The sequence below is a fragment of the Bos javanicus genome, chromosome 22 (assembly GCF_032452875.1).
Source record: "Bos javanicus breed banteng chromosome 22, ARS-OSU_banteng_1.0, whole genome shotgun sequence".
Lineage (NCBI taxonomy): Eukaryota > Metazoa > Chordata > Mammalia > Artiodactyla > Bovidae > Bos > Bos javanicus.
In genome coordinates this window covers 57,020,136-57,035,251 of record NC_083889.1, presented here as the reverse complement: position 1 = coordinate 57,035,251, position 15,116 = coordinate 57,020,136, and the positions used below count along the sequence as shown (strand labels likewise).

Sequence of the window (15,116 nt, the reverse complement as noted above, 5' to 3'; positions counted from 1 at the left end):
AGTCAGTGACGCCATCCAACCATCTCACCCTCTGCTACCGTCTTGTCCTCCTCCCCTCAGTCTTTCCTAGCACCAAGGTCTTTTCCAATGAGTCAACTCTTCCCATCAGGTGGCCAAAGTACAAGACACAATATATATCCTCAAGTGGTTAATAGATTTGTGGACAGAAGACTTAGCTCAGATAACTAAAGTAAAAAGTAGACACAGGATTTGAAGAGAGGTGGAGGCAAAGTCCTCTAGGAATTGTAAGGAGAGCAAGTGCTCATCAGGTTGAAAAGATCAGGGAAGACTCCAGGGCACCAGGGCAACCTGGGCTGGACCCTTGTAGAAAGGAGGAGAGCATTACGGTTGGGGTCAGCAGACAGGCCCCCAGGCTCTGGGTGGGGGAGACAGGTGGGGACAGCGACCATGAGCTGTCACTTGGCGGGGCCTTGTTGCAGGAGGACGTCAATCTCAGGGAACTGGAAGACAAACACTGGCTCTGCAATGCTGGAGCAGATCGCCATGTCAGACCGGTGAGTGAGGGGAGGGGTGCAGCGCCCCTGTCTGGTGAGGGTGGCTTCCATAGAAGAGGAGGTGTAAGAAATGAGTCCTGCCCAAAGGGAGCCTCTAATCTAGCCAGACAGATGGAACACAAAGGCCCAAACACCCAGTAAGAAGATCAGGCAGGACTGGAGATATGATGAGAATGATGGAGATAAAGACTGGACTTGCCATAGATGCTCCAGGGCAGGAGGAGTTACTGTGGGCTGAACAGCTGAGGGAGGCTGCGTAGAGTAGATGAGACCTGCTCTAAGCTTGGGAAGGTGGAGAGGGTCTAGAGAGCAAAGCAAGAGGGTACGGTAGATAAGGCAGTGTGCTGGGGGGTGCAGCCAGGAGAGGTAGAGGCCGCCAGGATCGCATGACCACAAGCGGGCTAGGTGGGAGCTAGTGCCCCAGCCTCAGGACACTTTCCCCCACCCCACTCCAGGTACAAGCTGTGGGTGGACACCTGCTCTGAGATCTTTGGTGGCCTCGACATCTGTGCTGTCAAAGCTGTGCATGGCAAAGATGGCAAAGACTATATTTTTGAGGTAAGTCTGGCCCAAAGAGTATATCAGTAAGAGACGAGCCCTAGGGCTGGAGGCCAAGCTCTTGGCTTGAGAGCTGCACGGGCGCACGGACTGCAGTTAGGTTAGAGTCTCCTGAGCCACGGGAAGGTTCCCAGGTGACACAGCTGGGGAGCGTGCAGAGCCAAACAGCTGCCAGTAGAGCTGTGGTTTCTAACCAGCCGGGCTGACCCACACCATTGGTGAGAGATGCCAGACCCGCGTTCCTGGGTCCTAGCCTGCCACTCCTCCGGGAAGCCTTCAGTGGTTTTGCCATTCTAGTCTCAGGAAGCTGGCCTTGGGAATCATTGGATCCAGTCTGCTCTGCCAGTGAGAGAATGGAGGCCTGATGCCACAAGCAAAGCCACACAGTGAGTCGGTGTCTCAGCCTGGCTAGAACTCAGGTCTCCTGGATGCAGGAGATTCTTCTTAGCCCTTCTCTGAGCCCTGGAGACACTTGACTCAGTCTGGGCCTCTGGCACAACCTTGCTGACCCTTTTCCCATGTTAAAGGGAGAGACAGTGGCCATATGTGTCCTTCACACACATTCCTGTCCAGTCTTCCTGGGAGCAGAAGAGGCTCCTTGCCAGGTGTTGGCAGTATTTACGGAGGATTCACGTCTGGAGCCCAAAGTGGGCTTCAGAATCTACTCCATGGCCTGCTCAGCGTGTAACTTCTACGTGGTCATACTACCCTCCTCTTGGTGGGCCTTGGTTTTCTTATCCCTGAATGAGAGAGTTGAACTATGGAGTCTGTGATCCTGGGCAGGCAGACACTTCCTAAAGGAGGAAAACATTGATCTGGACCTTGACATACAGGAGGAATTGGCTCGGTGGCGAAAGTGAAGGCATCTCAGGTCATGAGCAAAGGCAGGAAGCCAGTCGTTTAATGGGCAGAGTATCAGTGGGGACAGAGGTTGTGTGGGAGAAGAGTCACAGAGGAGAGAACTGCCTTCTAACCGGAGTTAAGGGCCTGGCCTTCCGTGTTCCTGCTCCCCTGTCTGCCAGCCTCAGAGCCCGGGGCTGGACTGTCTGCCTGCCCTCTGCCTCTCCCCACCACCCTCAGTCGCCAGACTGAAGTCCCACTGAGCCCTGACCTGCATGAAGTCTGGGGAGGCCCAAGGCCAAGGCTGCAGGAGAAGGGAACAGAGGCATGCAAAGGAGCATGCCTCCAACAGAAGACACAAGCACCCACTTCACCCCAACCTACCTCTGCTGGCTTAAGTCCTGCTCGTTCTGAAAGACTGTCCCAGGCCGTGGATGTCTCCTTTCCTAACCGAGTTCCCTTCCTCCCCCAGGTCATGGACTGTAGTATGCCGCTGATCGGGGAGCACCAGGTGGAGGACAGACAACTCATCACTGAGCTGGTCGTCAGCAAGATGAACCAGCTGCTGTCGAGGACCCCTATCCTCTCTCCTCAGAGACCCTTAACCACCCAGCAGCCACAGGTAAGCAGGGAGGAGACACAAAGGCAGCCACGAACCCTTGCCTAGCCTGCTGCTCCAGACGGCAGTGGCTCTAGGACGGAGCAGAGGTCAGATGCCCACAGGTCTGGATGGGCTCTCTGGAGTCTTTTCCTTCTCCCTCTCTTTCCCTTCCCTCCCCTCTGGACACCTGATTATCTTCCATCACCCCTAATAGAAACCTTCTCATTAGCAATATGCAGGATCAGCTTTATAACTGTCCAGAGATGGAGTATCAGATCCCTCCCCTCTGAACTTGAGGACTCCAGGGAACCAGACCCTGTTCCCTCTGGGACTTGTAACCTGGAGTTCTTTGAGGAAGGGCTGGGTCAGGTCTCATTAGCTGCTCAGTGCCTGAGAGGTCTGTCACACTTGTAGAGAAAGAAGGGTGTTTCTGAGACACCTGCTGGTCTGGAGAGGGGGAGAGTCGGGTCCCTCATTCTGGGAGAGAGTAACAGGTAGAACTCAAATAAGAACTCTGCTTTCCTCCCTAGGGGAGACGAGACAACTTCCTAGTTGCCTGTGGTGTGTGACTCAGGTCAGTCACATCCCCAATGACAGTACTCCAGCCACAGGTCTAGTGGGAGATCCACACTGAAGCTTTGGTGGAACCTCAAGCTCTGTGGCTCTAGAATGGGCCAAAGAAAGGCAGGGACCCTGGGCCTGAGGGCCTTTAGTCCCTCGAGGATGTAGCTCCTTTTTCAAAAATATTGCCAAACTCTTCCCTCCACTGTGTAATAGAGTTGTAACACCTTGGAACAGTGAATCCAAGAACTGAGTCCTAGTTTAGCTCCAAACGGCTGTGTGACTTTGGGGGGAAGTTACTACCCTTTCTAGGGTTCGGGTTTTATCACTTGTAAATGAAAATCTCGCAGCAATCTTGCTTTCAAGATCCTACTTCAAACATTTAAGGAGGTGGGGTCGAACTCAGAATGTGGGCTTTGATGCAAGAACTCTCCAGGTTTGATAGTTTACTGGCTTTGTGACCCTGAGCAAGGACTGTATCTCTGACTCAGGAGAGATCTGAACAATAGCATCTGTATTCTAGGGTTGTTATAAGGATCAAATGAAGTAAAGAACACAAACTATGGCATAGCATATCATAAATGCTCAAAAAAGGCTACCTGTGTTATTACGTAAGCAGGCAGCCTCTGGGTGTGGCTTCCCTCCAGTGTTCGGCTTTGAGATCATCTCTCCCTTTTCTAAAGATCAGGGCTTTCCTGGGATTATGCTGCAATCAGGAGCCAAGTAATTGGATTCTTGAAATCATATGGTAAGAAAGAAGAAAAGGAGGGGGAAAAAAAGTATAAACTTGTCTGGTTTATTTAGTATAGAAGCAAATTACCCCCACATTTTTCTTCTCATCATTTGAACATCACAGGATCATAGCATAGAAACATAGTTTACAGTCATAACAATGGACCTGAACCCTCAGGAAAGGATTGCATTTTAGTCACTGTTTCACACTCTGGTTAAGAAGGCCAGAAACATAACGCATAAGAAGTGTTTCTGTAGAAAATGACTATGATAAAACAACATGGCAAACGGTAAGTCAGTACCCTCTCTCAATCTGTCTCCTCCGCCCTTTCTCCACCCCCTATTAATACAAGATGATATCTAAATACCTTTTGAGCTTTAAAGATCTCTTTGAGTAGAATTCTCCTTCCATCCTGACTGATGAGAGCTTATGGACTAACGTATGTCTGTGCTGTCTTTGTGCCCAAGTTGAGAGTAGCCCCATGAGGCAGGATGTTGCCATAGATTAGCTTTTGTGTGTGTTACACACCTTCTATAGGGCTTTGCTGGTGGCTTAGATGGTAAAGAATCTGCCTGCAGTGGAGGAGATCAGGGTTCAGTCCCTGGGTCAGGAAGATCCCATGGAGAAGGGAATGGCTATCCGCTCCAGTATTCTTGCCTGGAGAATTCCATGGACAGAGGAGCCTGGCGGGCATCCATCTCCATGGATGGCAGAGTCAGACACACTGAGCCACTAACACTTTCACTTCTTAGATGGCTCACACTGTGGGGACCTCTAAACAAGTACAAAAATCTGTTCCTGTGCTTTAGGAATATAGTCACCAGATAATTATATAGGGTAATTAGGGTAACACACCTTAGTTGCTTGTTAGAGATACAAGCCCATTATTTACATATTGTGCTTAACTAGAGGTAATAGAAAGATTTTCCTGGTTGAAATAATATCAGGCCTGCAGTAGATTTTATGATTTAGTAAATCTGATGGCATCAAGGTGTCTTCTGGTCCTAGCTGTCTCAGTGATGGGATTGGCAGATGGTTGCTCATTCCTGCCCTATAAGACTGACAAGAGTCCCCTTTCCCCCTGACCCCCTGAGAAACAGAGTATCTGGTAGCTGCTTAAAGACTTTATGACAGAGTAAGACAGCCAATGTTGCCCAGGCAAGATAAACAAAAATGGGCTGCTCTGGGGCCCTGTGAGGGTCCCTTCAGGACTTTGATATACGTGTGCACACTCTCTTGGCTCCTACAGCAAAATCATTCTGACTAGACTGAAGGCTAGGTCAGGAGACCTGAGTTCAATCCGTCCTTGCCACTGACTCATGAGGTCGCCTTGGATAGATTTCCTTTTCTTTCTCCGTCTCAGCATCTCTGTGTGTAAAAGGAAGGGTTGAACCAAGAAATTCACTAAGATCTTTTCTAGCAATAAAATTTAATTATTTGAAAATTATAAAATTTTAGTAACAAAGAAAGACTTTCTCCCTAAAAAAGTGTTTTCACCCAATGAAAGCATTGATTCTTCTTTCATGTGATTCCCTTACTTTGTGAACATTAAATACTTCAACTTAAATATTTTAAAGAGAAAGCCTTCAGAGTCAAGGCAGGAAACCTGGTAAGGAATGAGCTTCCCTAAACACAGGGGCGCCTGTAAAAATTCCTTATAGCAAAGCCCTTGTGGCTTCAGGGTGAGTTTTTCTCCACTGAGCTTCACAGTTGAAGTTACAACAGGATATTGCAGAAAGCACAGTGTGTTGGGAGTCAAGACACTCAGGGGCCAGTCTCCCTCTGCCAGGACGTTACGTGACTGTGGGTGAGTCACTTCCCACCTCTGGACCTGCTTCCTCACCTGTGAAATGGAACTGGGATAGATGATCTTTAGATCCCTTTCAGTTCTGAGGTCACGTGAAACCTGAGGTCAGCCCACCTGTGAAATCCGAAGGCAAGTCCTCCACAGACCGCCCTTACTCCTGCCTCGAGCAGAAAGTTTAGACACTCCCCCAAACCACCCTCAGGTTCGAGAATTCTCTGGAAAGACTCACAGAACTTCCTGAAAGCCACTGTACTCACAGGTGCATTATGGGAAAGGGCACAGATGCAAAAATAAAGGCCCAAGAAGGCTGCCTAGGGCAGAGTTTAGGAGAGTTCCAAACCCAGAGCCTCTTTTGTCCTTAGGATGTGTTAGTCTCTGGCCTCTATCACTGATACAGCACAGGGAGTGTTGCCAACCAGGGAAGCTCACCTGAATTCCAGTGTTCAGGGGTTTTTGGGGTTTCATTTCATAAGCTTGCTTGATTGATTGATCATCTCCTTGAACACTGGCGTCTCCAACTTTCCCCTCCCTAGAGGTCAGTCTAATACCACAGGGCCTGAGGGCCCACCCTGAGTCACCTCATTATCATGCACCATCAAGGGTGGTCTGAGGGGGCCCCCACCTTGAATAACAAAGACACTGCTGTCACTCAGGAAATTCCAAAGAGTGTAGAGGCTACTTCCCTAGGCAGGGAGGGAGATTGTGAATATGGGCCAGATCTTTCTTTGGGCAAGGCCAAATTCTTTACTGCATACATAATTAAATTAATTTAGCAAATGTCTCTCAAATACTTTCAAGCCTTATTTGTCCGTGTTTTCTCTGACCAGCGTAGGCCTAGGCCAAACTATGTGCTTAAAATTAGTAGACTTGGGGCAACAGGGATAAATGCAACATCTTCGTACCGTCCTAGCTCATGCCCACCATGCCCTCACCACACTGGTACAGGCTTTTGTGTTAGCTGCATCCTGTCTCTGACGTGCTCTTTCTGTTTTTGCATGGCTGGCTCCTTTGTGATCATATAACTGATTCTTCCTCAACTGCTGTGCCTCAGGTCTGGCAGAGGCATCCTGGCTACACTAAGGAGCGGTGTATGTGTGGTCTGCCCAGTACAGTCAGTCGTGGGTAGAAAAGTCCAATGACAATAACAAAACCAAGTCTGTCGGCTTTTTTATTATCACTACATGGTAGCCATTCTATATAAATGACAGCGATAAACCACTCCCACTTACTTCTCCCTTGATCTGCCAGTGTAATACATACTTGTTGGACGAATTCCCGGTTGGAATAAGTGTCTTTAACAGCCCTAGCAGCGCACTGGACTTGGGGTGGAGATCTTCTGAATTAATTGGTAGAGTCCAAATGGAAGAGATGCAAACCAAAGCGAGTTTACTTGGGCCTCAGCCAGGGCTTTGAATGGCAATCTGAGCCCATGGGTGTTGCCACTAACTCTTGTCCGCTCCTCACCATCAGGCTCCCCAGTCCTGGCCTCTTTCTTCCATGGCTCTGGCAGCTCAGGCTGCGAGAGCCTCTGACCTGTGTCATAAGCCGCAGGTGCTCCTGCTTGCCCATATTCTAGGTCAAGACCAGGACAGACTTCTGTTCAGTTCAGTCGCTCAGTCGTGTCTGACTGTCTGGACTGCAGCACACCAGGCTTCCCTGTCCATCACCAACTCCTGGAGCTTGCTCAAATTCATCTCCATCGAGTCAGTGATGCCATCCAACCATTTCATCCTCTGTCCTCCCATGACTTACAACTAGCCGTTGTTGACCTTTCTCCCTTTCTCCCTTCCTCTCCTTGCCTACAGCTCCCCCATTAGAGCTTTTGTTTGTTTCCATGACTCTAAAAAAAAGCCTGAAGAAGGTTAGAGGTGGGGGAGGTGAGCAGAGGGCCTCCCTTACCTTGTCAGCCAGCCACCTAAATGGAGTAATTGTAAGAAGCAGAGAGCAAAGTCATGGGGCTGGGCCCAGGCCAGCTGCCAGGCCCAGTTGAGAGGAATAGGGGCAGGGGTGTCAGAGGCACGAAGTCGCTGAGAGCAGGAGTAAGTGGCAAACCCTTATCATCTTGGCCTCGCCCTGGCTGGCCTGCCAGCTTCAGGGCTGCCCTGAGAGACCCTCTACTTGGAGTGCTGTTCTCAAGGTGGCAGTGACACCTGGTGGCCAGTGCCGGCCAAAACCTCCAGGCTAAATGCCTTCAGAGCCTGCCCCCTCAGGCCTGCTCTCCTCTCCCCTTCTCACTCCCTGTGCAGGGATCTGAGCTGGGCCTCATCACATCCTGGGTCCCTGGAGGGGGTTTGCTCCTGAGGTCCCAGGAACCACAGGGGCAGAGCTGCAGGGGGACAGACCATTTGGGTCACGCCCGCAGAGAAGGTGTCCTGGGGCTCTTACTCATGTGTCTAGTTGTTGTCATTTCATCACATGGCTCTCCTTTTTATTCCCCAATAAAACCTTCCAGAGCCAGAGGACTGAATTGCTCATGAAGGGATTTCAGACACCCCTGGTCTTTCTATCTGGCTGTGGGTTAGACCCCTGAGGGTCTAAGATGCTAAGATTCAGCCTTTGGAAACATGAATGCACATAATGTGTCCAAGAAGAACATGAGGCTCTGCCTCGACCTTGAGCTGATCACAGCACACCTCCAATGTCGCTTCCCATCCGGGAGTCACAGCAAGGCAGGTGCTCAGAGGAGAGAGACCCAGAGGTTGGGGCATTTGGTAGATCTGTTCTGTGAGCAGAAGTTAAAAGGGCTGCTGTGGAGCAGCAGAATTCTCAAGGAGCCCGTGACTCCATATCCTCAGCTCTCTGACAGCTGTCATGGGGCAGATCAGGTGCCAAAAGCAAGCCTATTGGAAGATGTGAGTAAAGTCTCTGATGCTGAGAAAGGAAATGGCTGCTCGGGGAAGCGGTACGTGGCTGCCACATCACTGCTGATGTCCAAGCCACTCTTCAGGTACATGGTGAAAGGCTGGGCTGGAGGCTAGGGCTGTTGGAACAGGCAGCTCTTAACAATCTCCTTCCAGGTCTGAGACACTGTGATCCAGGCTGTGTGCTAGCTAGAGACCTGGGAAAAGCAATGATGAGTGTCCCAAATTGAAGGACTGGGGCCCGATAACCTCTGTCCTTGGGCTTCTGGTGGGGCATTATGCAAGTCCTTTTTCACTGATTCTCTGGCCTAGAGAGATACTCAGAAATGTTTCCAGCTAGGCCTTTCCAACTGCAAAGGGCTCTGAAGTCTCTCGAGTACAAGGGGACCCGAGATTGAGAAGGGGTCCAAGATTGGAATCTAAAGGGCTAGGCGGTTAGGGAGGAGACACAACTCAGACCCCAAACACAGACCTCAGAGGGCTTCACTCAGCTCAGAAAAAGTAAATTTGAGGCAAAGAAAGGCCTTCCTGCTTCCCACAGTCAGACTGCTTTAGGGAATTTTTTCCCCAGTGAGTGTAAGCTGAAAATGTGAGATTTGAGGCAGGTTCATATAAAGTCACTAGTGACCAGATCCCTTAACAGACTATTCAGGGAAACTGACTATTTTGAGGCTGTCTTAACTTGTAAGGGACATCTTTAATCACTTGTCGCTGACATTCTGACCTCGGGTGACCCAGCCCTCGGGGCCCCCTTAGGTCTCATGGACCACCCCACGGGACCTTTCTTGTGTCCGTAGGAAATCACTGATCATGGGAGGACTGCAGTCCAGGACATGCCTCAGCCCTCAGAGCAGCAGCTCCCCTCACACAAGGAGGAGGAGCAGGTCCCTGGGTGCTTTTTGTAACCTCTCAGCAGAAGGAAGGTGGGCTCTAGGGACTGCAGGAGTGATCCTAGAAAGGTCCCAAGGTGCCTGGAAACATGCCGTCCCCTTTGCTCCGGCTGAACCTACAACCTCCCGACCACATTCCTTCCTGCTGCCTCATTCCCCCTGGGGTCCTGGACCGGGGGAGCAGGGCCTGGGGAGCTGATCAGAATAGCTCGGTGGCGTGTCCAGCAAGAAGCTTGGCCTGGCCTCTTTCCTGGGGCCAGACCCTGAGACCCTTTCCCAATTTCCTGTCTCAGATATGCTGAGCAAGCACAGGCTTTCCTCCATGGTGGGGGCCGCTGGACTCTGGCCAGCAACCCTTAAGAGTTGAGTCACTCAGTGTCTTTCCTTCCTCAGCTCTCCAGCTGCTGGGACCTCCGATAGGAGCTCCTCTCTCACAGCTCGTCTGCTGAAAGCCACAGGCGGGCGAATGAAGGGTGCCTTTGGCACAACCCCACAAATTCTCTTCCATGGTCTTGGTTTCTCTCCCAGACTAGTGATTTCCTTTCCAGTCAGCTCAGGAGCTAACATTTACTGTTTTTGAAATGACTTTACTGCATCTTCAGAGGCCTTGCTGGAACATGTCAGTGATACACAGAGGGCAGCCCAGCCCCGAGTCCACACCCTACCCGGCCCACCCTGAACTACTGTGCACTGCTTGTGCAGCTGACAGAAAACCGCCAGCAGTGTCTTCTCCACTGATGCGTGAAATCCTACCATTAAAGCTTCACTCCTCTGGACTGATAATTTATTATTATTCAAATAATAGTAATGATGCTCAGATCATTACTTTACCTGGCACTTTGCGGTTTACAAAGCACAGCCATTATTCTGAGCCTCACAGCCTTTCTGTGAGATGCCTTAAGCTGGTGTTCCTGTCTCTGTTTTACATATCAGCAGAGTGCAAACGATCTGTCCAAGGTTTTTAGGCAGGAGAGCGGGTCTTCTGGCCCCCAGTTCCACAGACGTTCTGCAGTGCCCTGCTTCGTGCCCTTTGGATGCTCCTCTAGAGCTCAGGGACGGTGAGAAGTGGGGGAGCTGGCCCTGGGGACCCTGTGCAGGGGGAGCCCTTGCCCTCCTCCTCCTCAGCCCCACACTGAACCTTCCAACCTGGAGGCACCTCCACACTTGACCAGCTCTCTCTTGCTGTCCCCTCCCTGGCTTCCCTGGTCACCAGCGCCGGTGGCCTCAAGCACAGTGGAACCCGAGCCCAGTCGGCTTGGATGGGGAGCAGCAGCCCACTCTCCTCAAACCCTGCGCCTGCAGGACTCCTCTGCTCACACCCTGTAGCCTTGGCTTCTTGCTGGGCTCAAGGCTCCACAGCTAAGAAAGGCTTGGCTCATACCTCAAAAAAGTACACAGAGGACCTAATTGGGAGCCCAGAGCCTGTAGAAGTCGCCACAGCCTGTGACTGCAGAACCCCACCTCCACCCGCCCCTCTACCCCCGACCCCGCTCCTCGGACAGGAGTTTGTCCAGGCTCTTTTGAACACTGCTGCCAGGAGGCTCACTCCTGCCCACGCCAGCCCTTGACCTTGATCAAATTCACGTCTGAGTGACTTTGAGCTTCTACCTGGTCCTCGGGGTTTCCCCAGTTACCACATTTACTCCTTTAGACTTGGCTCATTTGGGAAACTGAGACTCAAGAGATTAAGTAACTTGCCCAGAGTCACATGAGGGGAGATGTCCTTTCACACTTCTCACCATCCTGTCTGCTCCACGTACCCATTTTATTGCGCTGGTGTCCACCTTTAAAAGAGGCACCCAGACCTGGTGATCACTGCTCTGTCGTGAGGCTTATCCATCCAAAGAGCAGTGGACTGGTGGCCTCCCCTTGTTGGGACACTGATGCGCCTCCAGCTGCAGCGTTGCCCACTGACACCCTCTGAGCCTCTTGTCTTTCTGTCAGCCCAGGCTTGTTTGGGGGTTTTCCTTGTGCTGCTGCAAGGCCATTTATCCTCCTTCTTTGTGTGCAGCTGGGCACAAGCGCTGGACCTCGCATTCTTACCTGTTTGAGTCAACCCAGTTTCCTGAGGGAAATGCTGCTGCTCAGTCTGGCCCCGAGTTCCTGCTGTGGGCTGGCCACAGGCCAGGCTTTGGCAGTGACGCCAGAGTGGCCAGACTTCTGTGGAATTCGGCATCCCAGGCGGCTCTTGGTGACTGGAGACAGATTCCGTGGTAGCCAAACCCCACAGGGAGCAGGCCCTCAGCCCCAGCAGACAGAAGGCTTGTGGGTGGGGCCAGAGAGTCTCAGCCTGGCAAGGGCCGGTCCTGGGGGACTCTGCTCCCTCCTCCCATCACCCCTGGGAAGTCTTCAGTCCACAAGCTCCATGGGGCGGGGGCCAGAGAAGCTCCCCAGGCGCCAGACCAGGGTGGCGCAGGCACATTCCCAGGCTCCAGTGTGAAGGACAGCTCCTGGGAGTTCTTCCTCTGCAGCCTTTGGAAGGGAACTTGTGGGCTCAGGTCACCATTGGGGGTCTCGGTCGTATAATTCTGAGGCTACAGAGAGGAGAGGCAGGGCCAGGCTTCATGGTGTCATTACCCTGGCAGCTCATGCTCTGAGTTTTACCATCAGAGCTTAATCTAATCCGTGGGAGTTTTCGTTTTTCCTGGAATCATATGTTCTCAGAGTTGAAAGATGAAGCGTAGTGTTCATCTAACCTATCTCGTATTTCATAGAGGTGTACTCCCTGCTGTATCTCTGTCAGGTAATTTTCTAGCCTCTGCATGAACATACCCACCCTCCCAAGATGCCTCTTCCACTGTTTTTACAATAGGAAGTTCTTCCTGTCATTGAAAGTCTACCTTTCAGAGCTTTTGCCCACTGGCCCTGATTCTGCCCTTGTGCCCTGTGGTCTTCCATAACTTTCTCTGAAAATAGCAATTCTCTGGGAGGAGAGCATCTTAAGCTGCTCTGAGCAGAGTCTGAGGTGTTTCATGGGCAGCTGTCAGGGGTACAAGGTGAGGCCCTGGGGGAGGGGACCATCAAGAGCCAGTCTACTGGTTCCACAAACTGCATGAGTTTCTCTGTCTTTCATCTGAGTATCCATCTCAGGCTGGGAAAGATCGAAGTCAGGAGAAGAAGGGGACGACAGAGGACGAGATGATTGGATGGCGTCACCAACTCAATGGACATGAGTTTGAGCAAACTCTGGGAGATGGTGAAGGACAGGGAAGCCTGGCATGCTGCAGTCCAGGGGTCACAAAGAGTCAGACACGACTGAGCGACTGAACAACAACACTCCATCTCAGGCAGTGAGACTGTGACACCAGTGGCATGTCAGGGAGCTCAGAGGAGACTGTACCATCAAAGCTGAGTCAAGTTTCCCAAAGCCCAGAAACAGGAGCACGCCAAAGGGGGTATTCCATAATGAGAGTGAGACCTGAGAGATGACAGAGCATCAGAAGGAAGGACCCCATCGGTCTCACTGTTACCGCCATCTGTCGTGTCTTATGTAGCACCTGCCAGGGACAGATACTCGTAGATATCTCAATAGACAGATGCATAGGTAGTAGATCGACTGGTGGATAATATCCCTTTATATCATAGAAACCATTGGAAGAAAGATAGATGCAGAGGGGGAAAATAGTTTGCCCAAGGCTACCAAGCTAGTAAGTGGGAGATTTAGGTTTAAACCCAACGTCTTCCTAACCCCAAGGCCCAAATTCCACTGTGCTGCCCAGTCTTAAAGACTTACTGTCGGGGACCCAATGGAGTGTGTGTGTGTGAGTGAGTGTGTGTGTGTGTGTGTGTGCGTGTGTGTGTGCGCGCGCACGTGTGTGTGTGTGTGTTGGGCGGTAGGGTTGATAGGCCGCTCGGCTAAAAAGGCAGCCCTGGTGTCCCGTGTGTCCATTACCACACACCATCCTATAGTCTCCTCTTCCAACTGGCAGCCAGGCCAGGGGGAGGAAGAGCTCACGGTGGGAAAGAACTCTGGGGCCTGAAGTGTCACTAACTTGACTGGATTACGCAGTCTTGATGGAGATCATTTCTGCTTCTTTGAGGATTGTATTGAATTTCCCTTCTGCACCGAGCGGGCAGGCACGGGTAGCCAGCCTCATGTTCTAATTCTCTAACCTGAGCATTTTCAGAGCTGTTGATCAGAGTTGATCCCAGATACGGGGTGGTTTGACATCTATGGTTTAATGACGTCTTTCTCTTGAAAGACTTATACCCTACTTCATTTTGGACTTTACTGTTGTCGCGTGGTTATTTATCTAATAAGCAGTCATTAAGGACCTCTTATGTGCTCAGTCCTGTGCTTGGTGACATTGATAGAATGACAATAGTCTTAAACTTTCCAAAATAGTCCCAATCTTAACTATTTTACCTTTTAAATAAATAATTACCAAATCAAGCCATACATCCCAATTTTTCTTTAGAAAAAATGGGCACTGTAACTGTTAGGAATTCATGAGAAGGTGAAGACTCATCGTCCTTGCTGTCAAGGATCTGGTGATAGAAACATCATCCCAGTCTTCAAGATGATAACAAGACAGTCTGTTAAGTGCTGTTATAGCATTTCAGAGAGGAAACCACAATCAAAGGGGGCAATCAGAAGAGAGATTTCACACATGAGGTATAATTTGACTCAGACCTCCAGGATGTGTGGGATTGGATTGGTTGAAAAGGAGAGAAGGTGTTTCTGGAGGGTACTTATCATAAACACTGGAGTGGCCTAGATTAGAGAACAAGCAGTGAAGGGTCAGGCTGGAAGGAGCAGGCATGTTTAGAACATGAGGAACAGAGGCTCAAGGGGCCAGTCCAGCCATGACGAAGCAAGTTTCTGGTGTCAGCCTGAAGAATGCAGACGTCATCCTGTGGGCGACGGGAAGAGGTCAGACTGCCTGGGCTCGCGTGCCAGCTGCCTCTGTAATACCTGACTTAGCTGGGCCTCAGCTTCCTTATCTAAAAATCAGGGATGTGGATACTTGGAGAGCTGCTGTGAGGCTTAAGGGAAATACTGCATAAAATTGTTCATCATGTTGCCTGGCACGTGTATAGTGTTAGCTGTAAATTATTTAGAGCAGTGAAAATGTTACTTGCTCAGTTGTATCTGAGTCTTTGCTACCCCGGGACTGTAGCCCACTGGGCTCCTCTGTCCAGGGAATTCTCCAGGCGAGAATACTGGAGTGGGTAGCCATTTCTTTTTCTAGGGGATCTTCCTGACCCAGGGATAGAACCCAGGTCTTCTGCATTGCAGGCAGATTCTTTATCATCTGAGCCACAAGGGAAGCCCATTTAGAGCAGTAAAGTGAGACAATTAGAGAAGGAGTTTAAGAGGATAATAGGTATCCAGAAGATGGATTGGAAAGGAGACTAAAGAATTGAGAGACTATTCTAGTAGTTTAAACAAGAAATGATACAGGCCTGACCAGAGTTGGTCAAGAGGAAATAGTGAATCTTGGATGCCAAGACGGAAAACCTGGTGGGTCTTGATGGCTGATTGGAAGGTGTGGGCTCTAGCTGGTTGGGTATGAGGATTTCAGGGTCAGGGGTGAGACCCACCTTGAAGGCCCCATGCAAGTCTTGAAAGAAGGGAAAGGGAAGTGTGAGCGTTCTTGCTGTGATCTGTACGATATCGGGATTGTGGATAGAATGGACACCCTCTGGGGCAGTGGCACCAAAGACATTTCAGAGGGTCTCCCTGCCTTCTACTGCCTGAAATCCTCTTGGTAGAACAGCTGTAGGCAATGCTGTCGTTGAAAGACCGT

The 15,116-nt window shown here is 50.6% G+C and overlaps 1 protein-coding gene across 3 annotated transcripts in view; it reads left to right on the top strand.

The window, feature by feature from the left end:
• The window catches only part of SYN2 (synapsin II), a 190,074-nt gene that overhangs the window by 134,299 nt on the left and 40,659 nt on the right, over window positions 1-15,116 (top strand). For all 3 annotated transcript variants that reach the window (XR_009732589.1, XM_061397199.1, XM_061397198.1), the window contains exons 8-10: window positions 441-515; window positions 971-1,073; window positions 2,386-2,535. Coding sequence is in view for 2 of the 3 variants with exons in the window: in XM_061397199.1 (XP_061253183.1) it covers window positions 441-515; window positions 971-1,073; window positions 2,386-2,535 (328 nt within the window). In the remaining variant the exon portion in view is untranslated. The remainder of the gene's footprint in view (window positions 1-440; window positions 516-970; window positions 1,074-2,385; window positions 2,536-15,116) is intronic.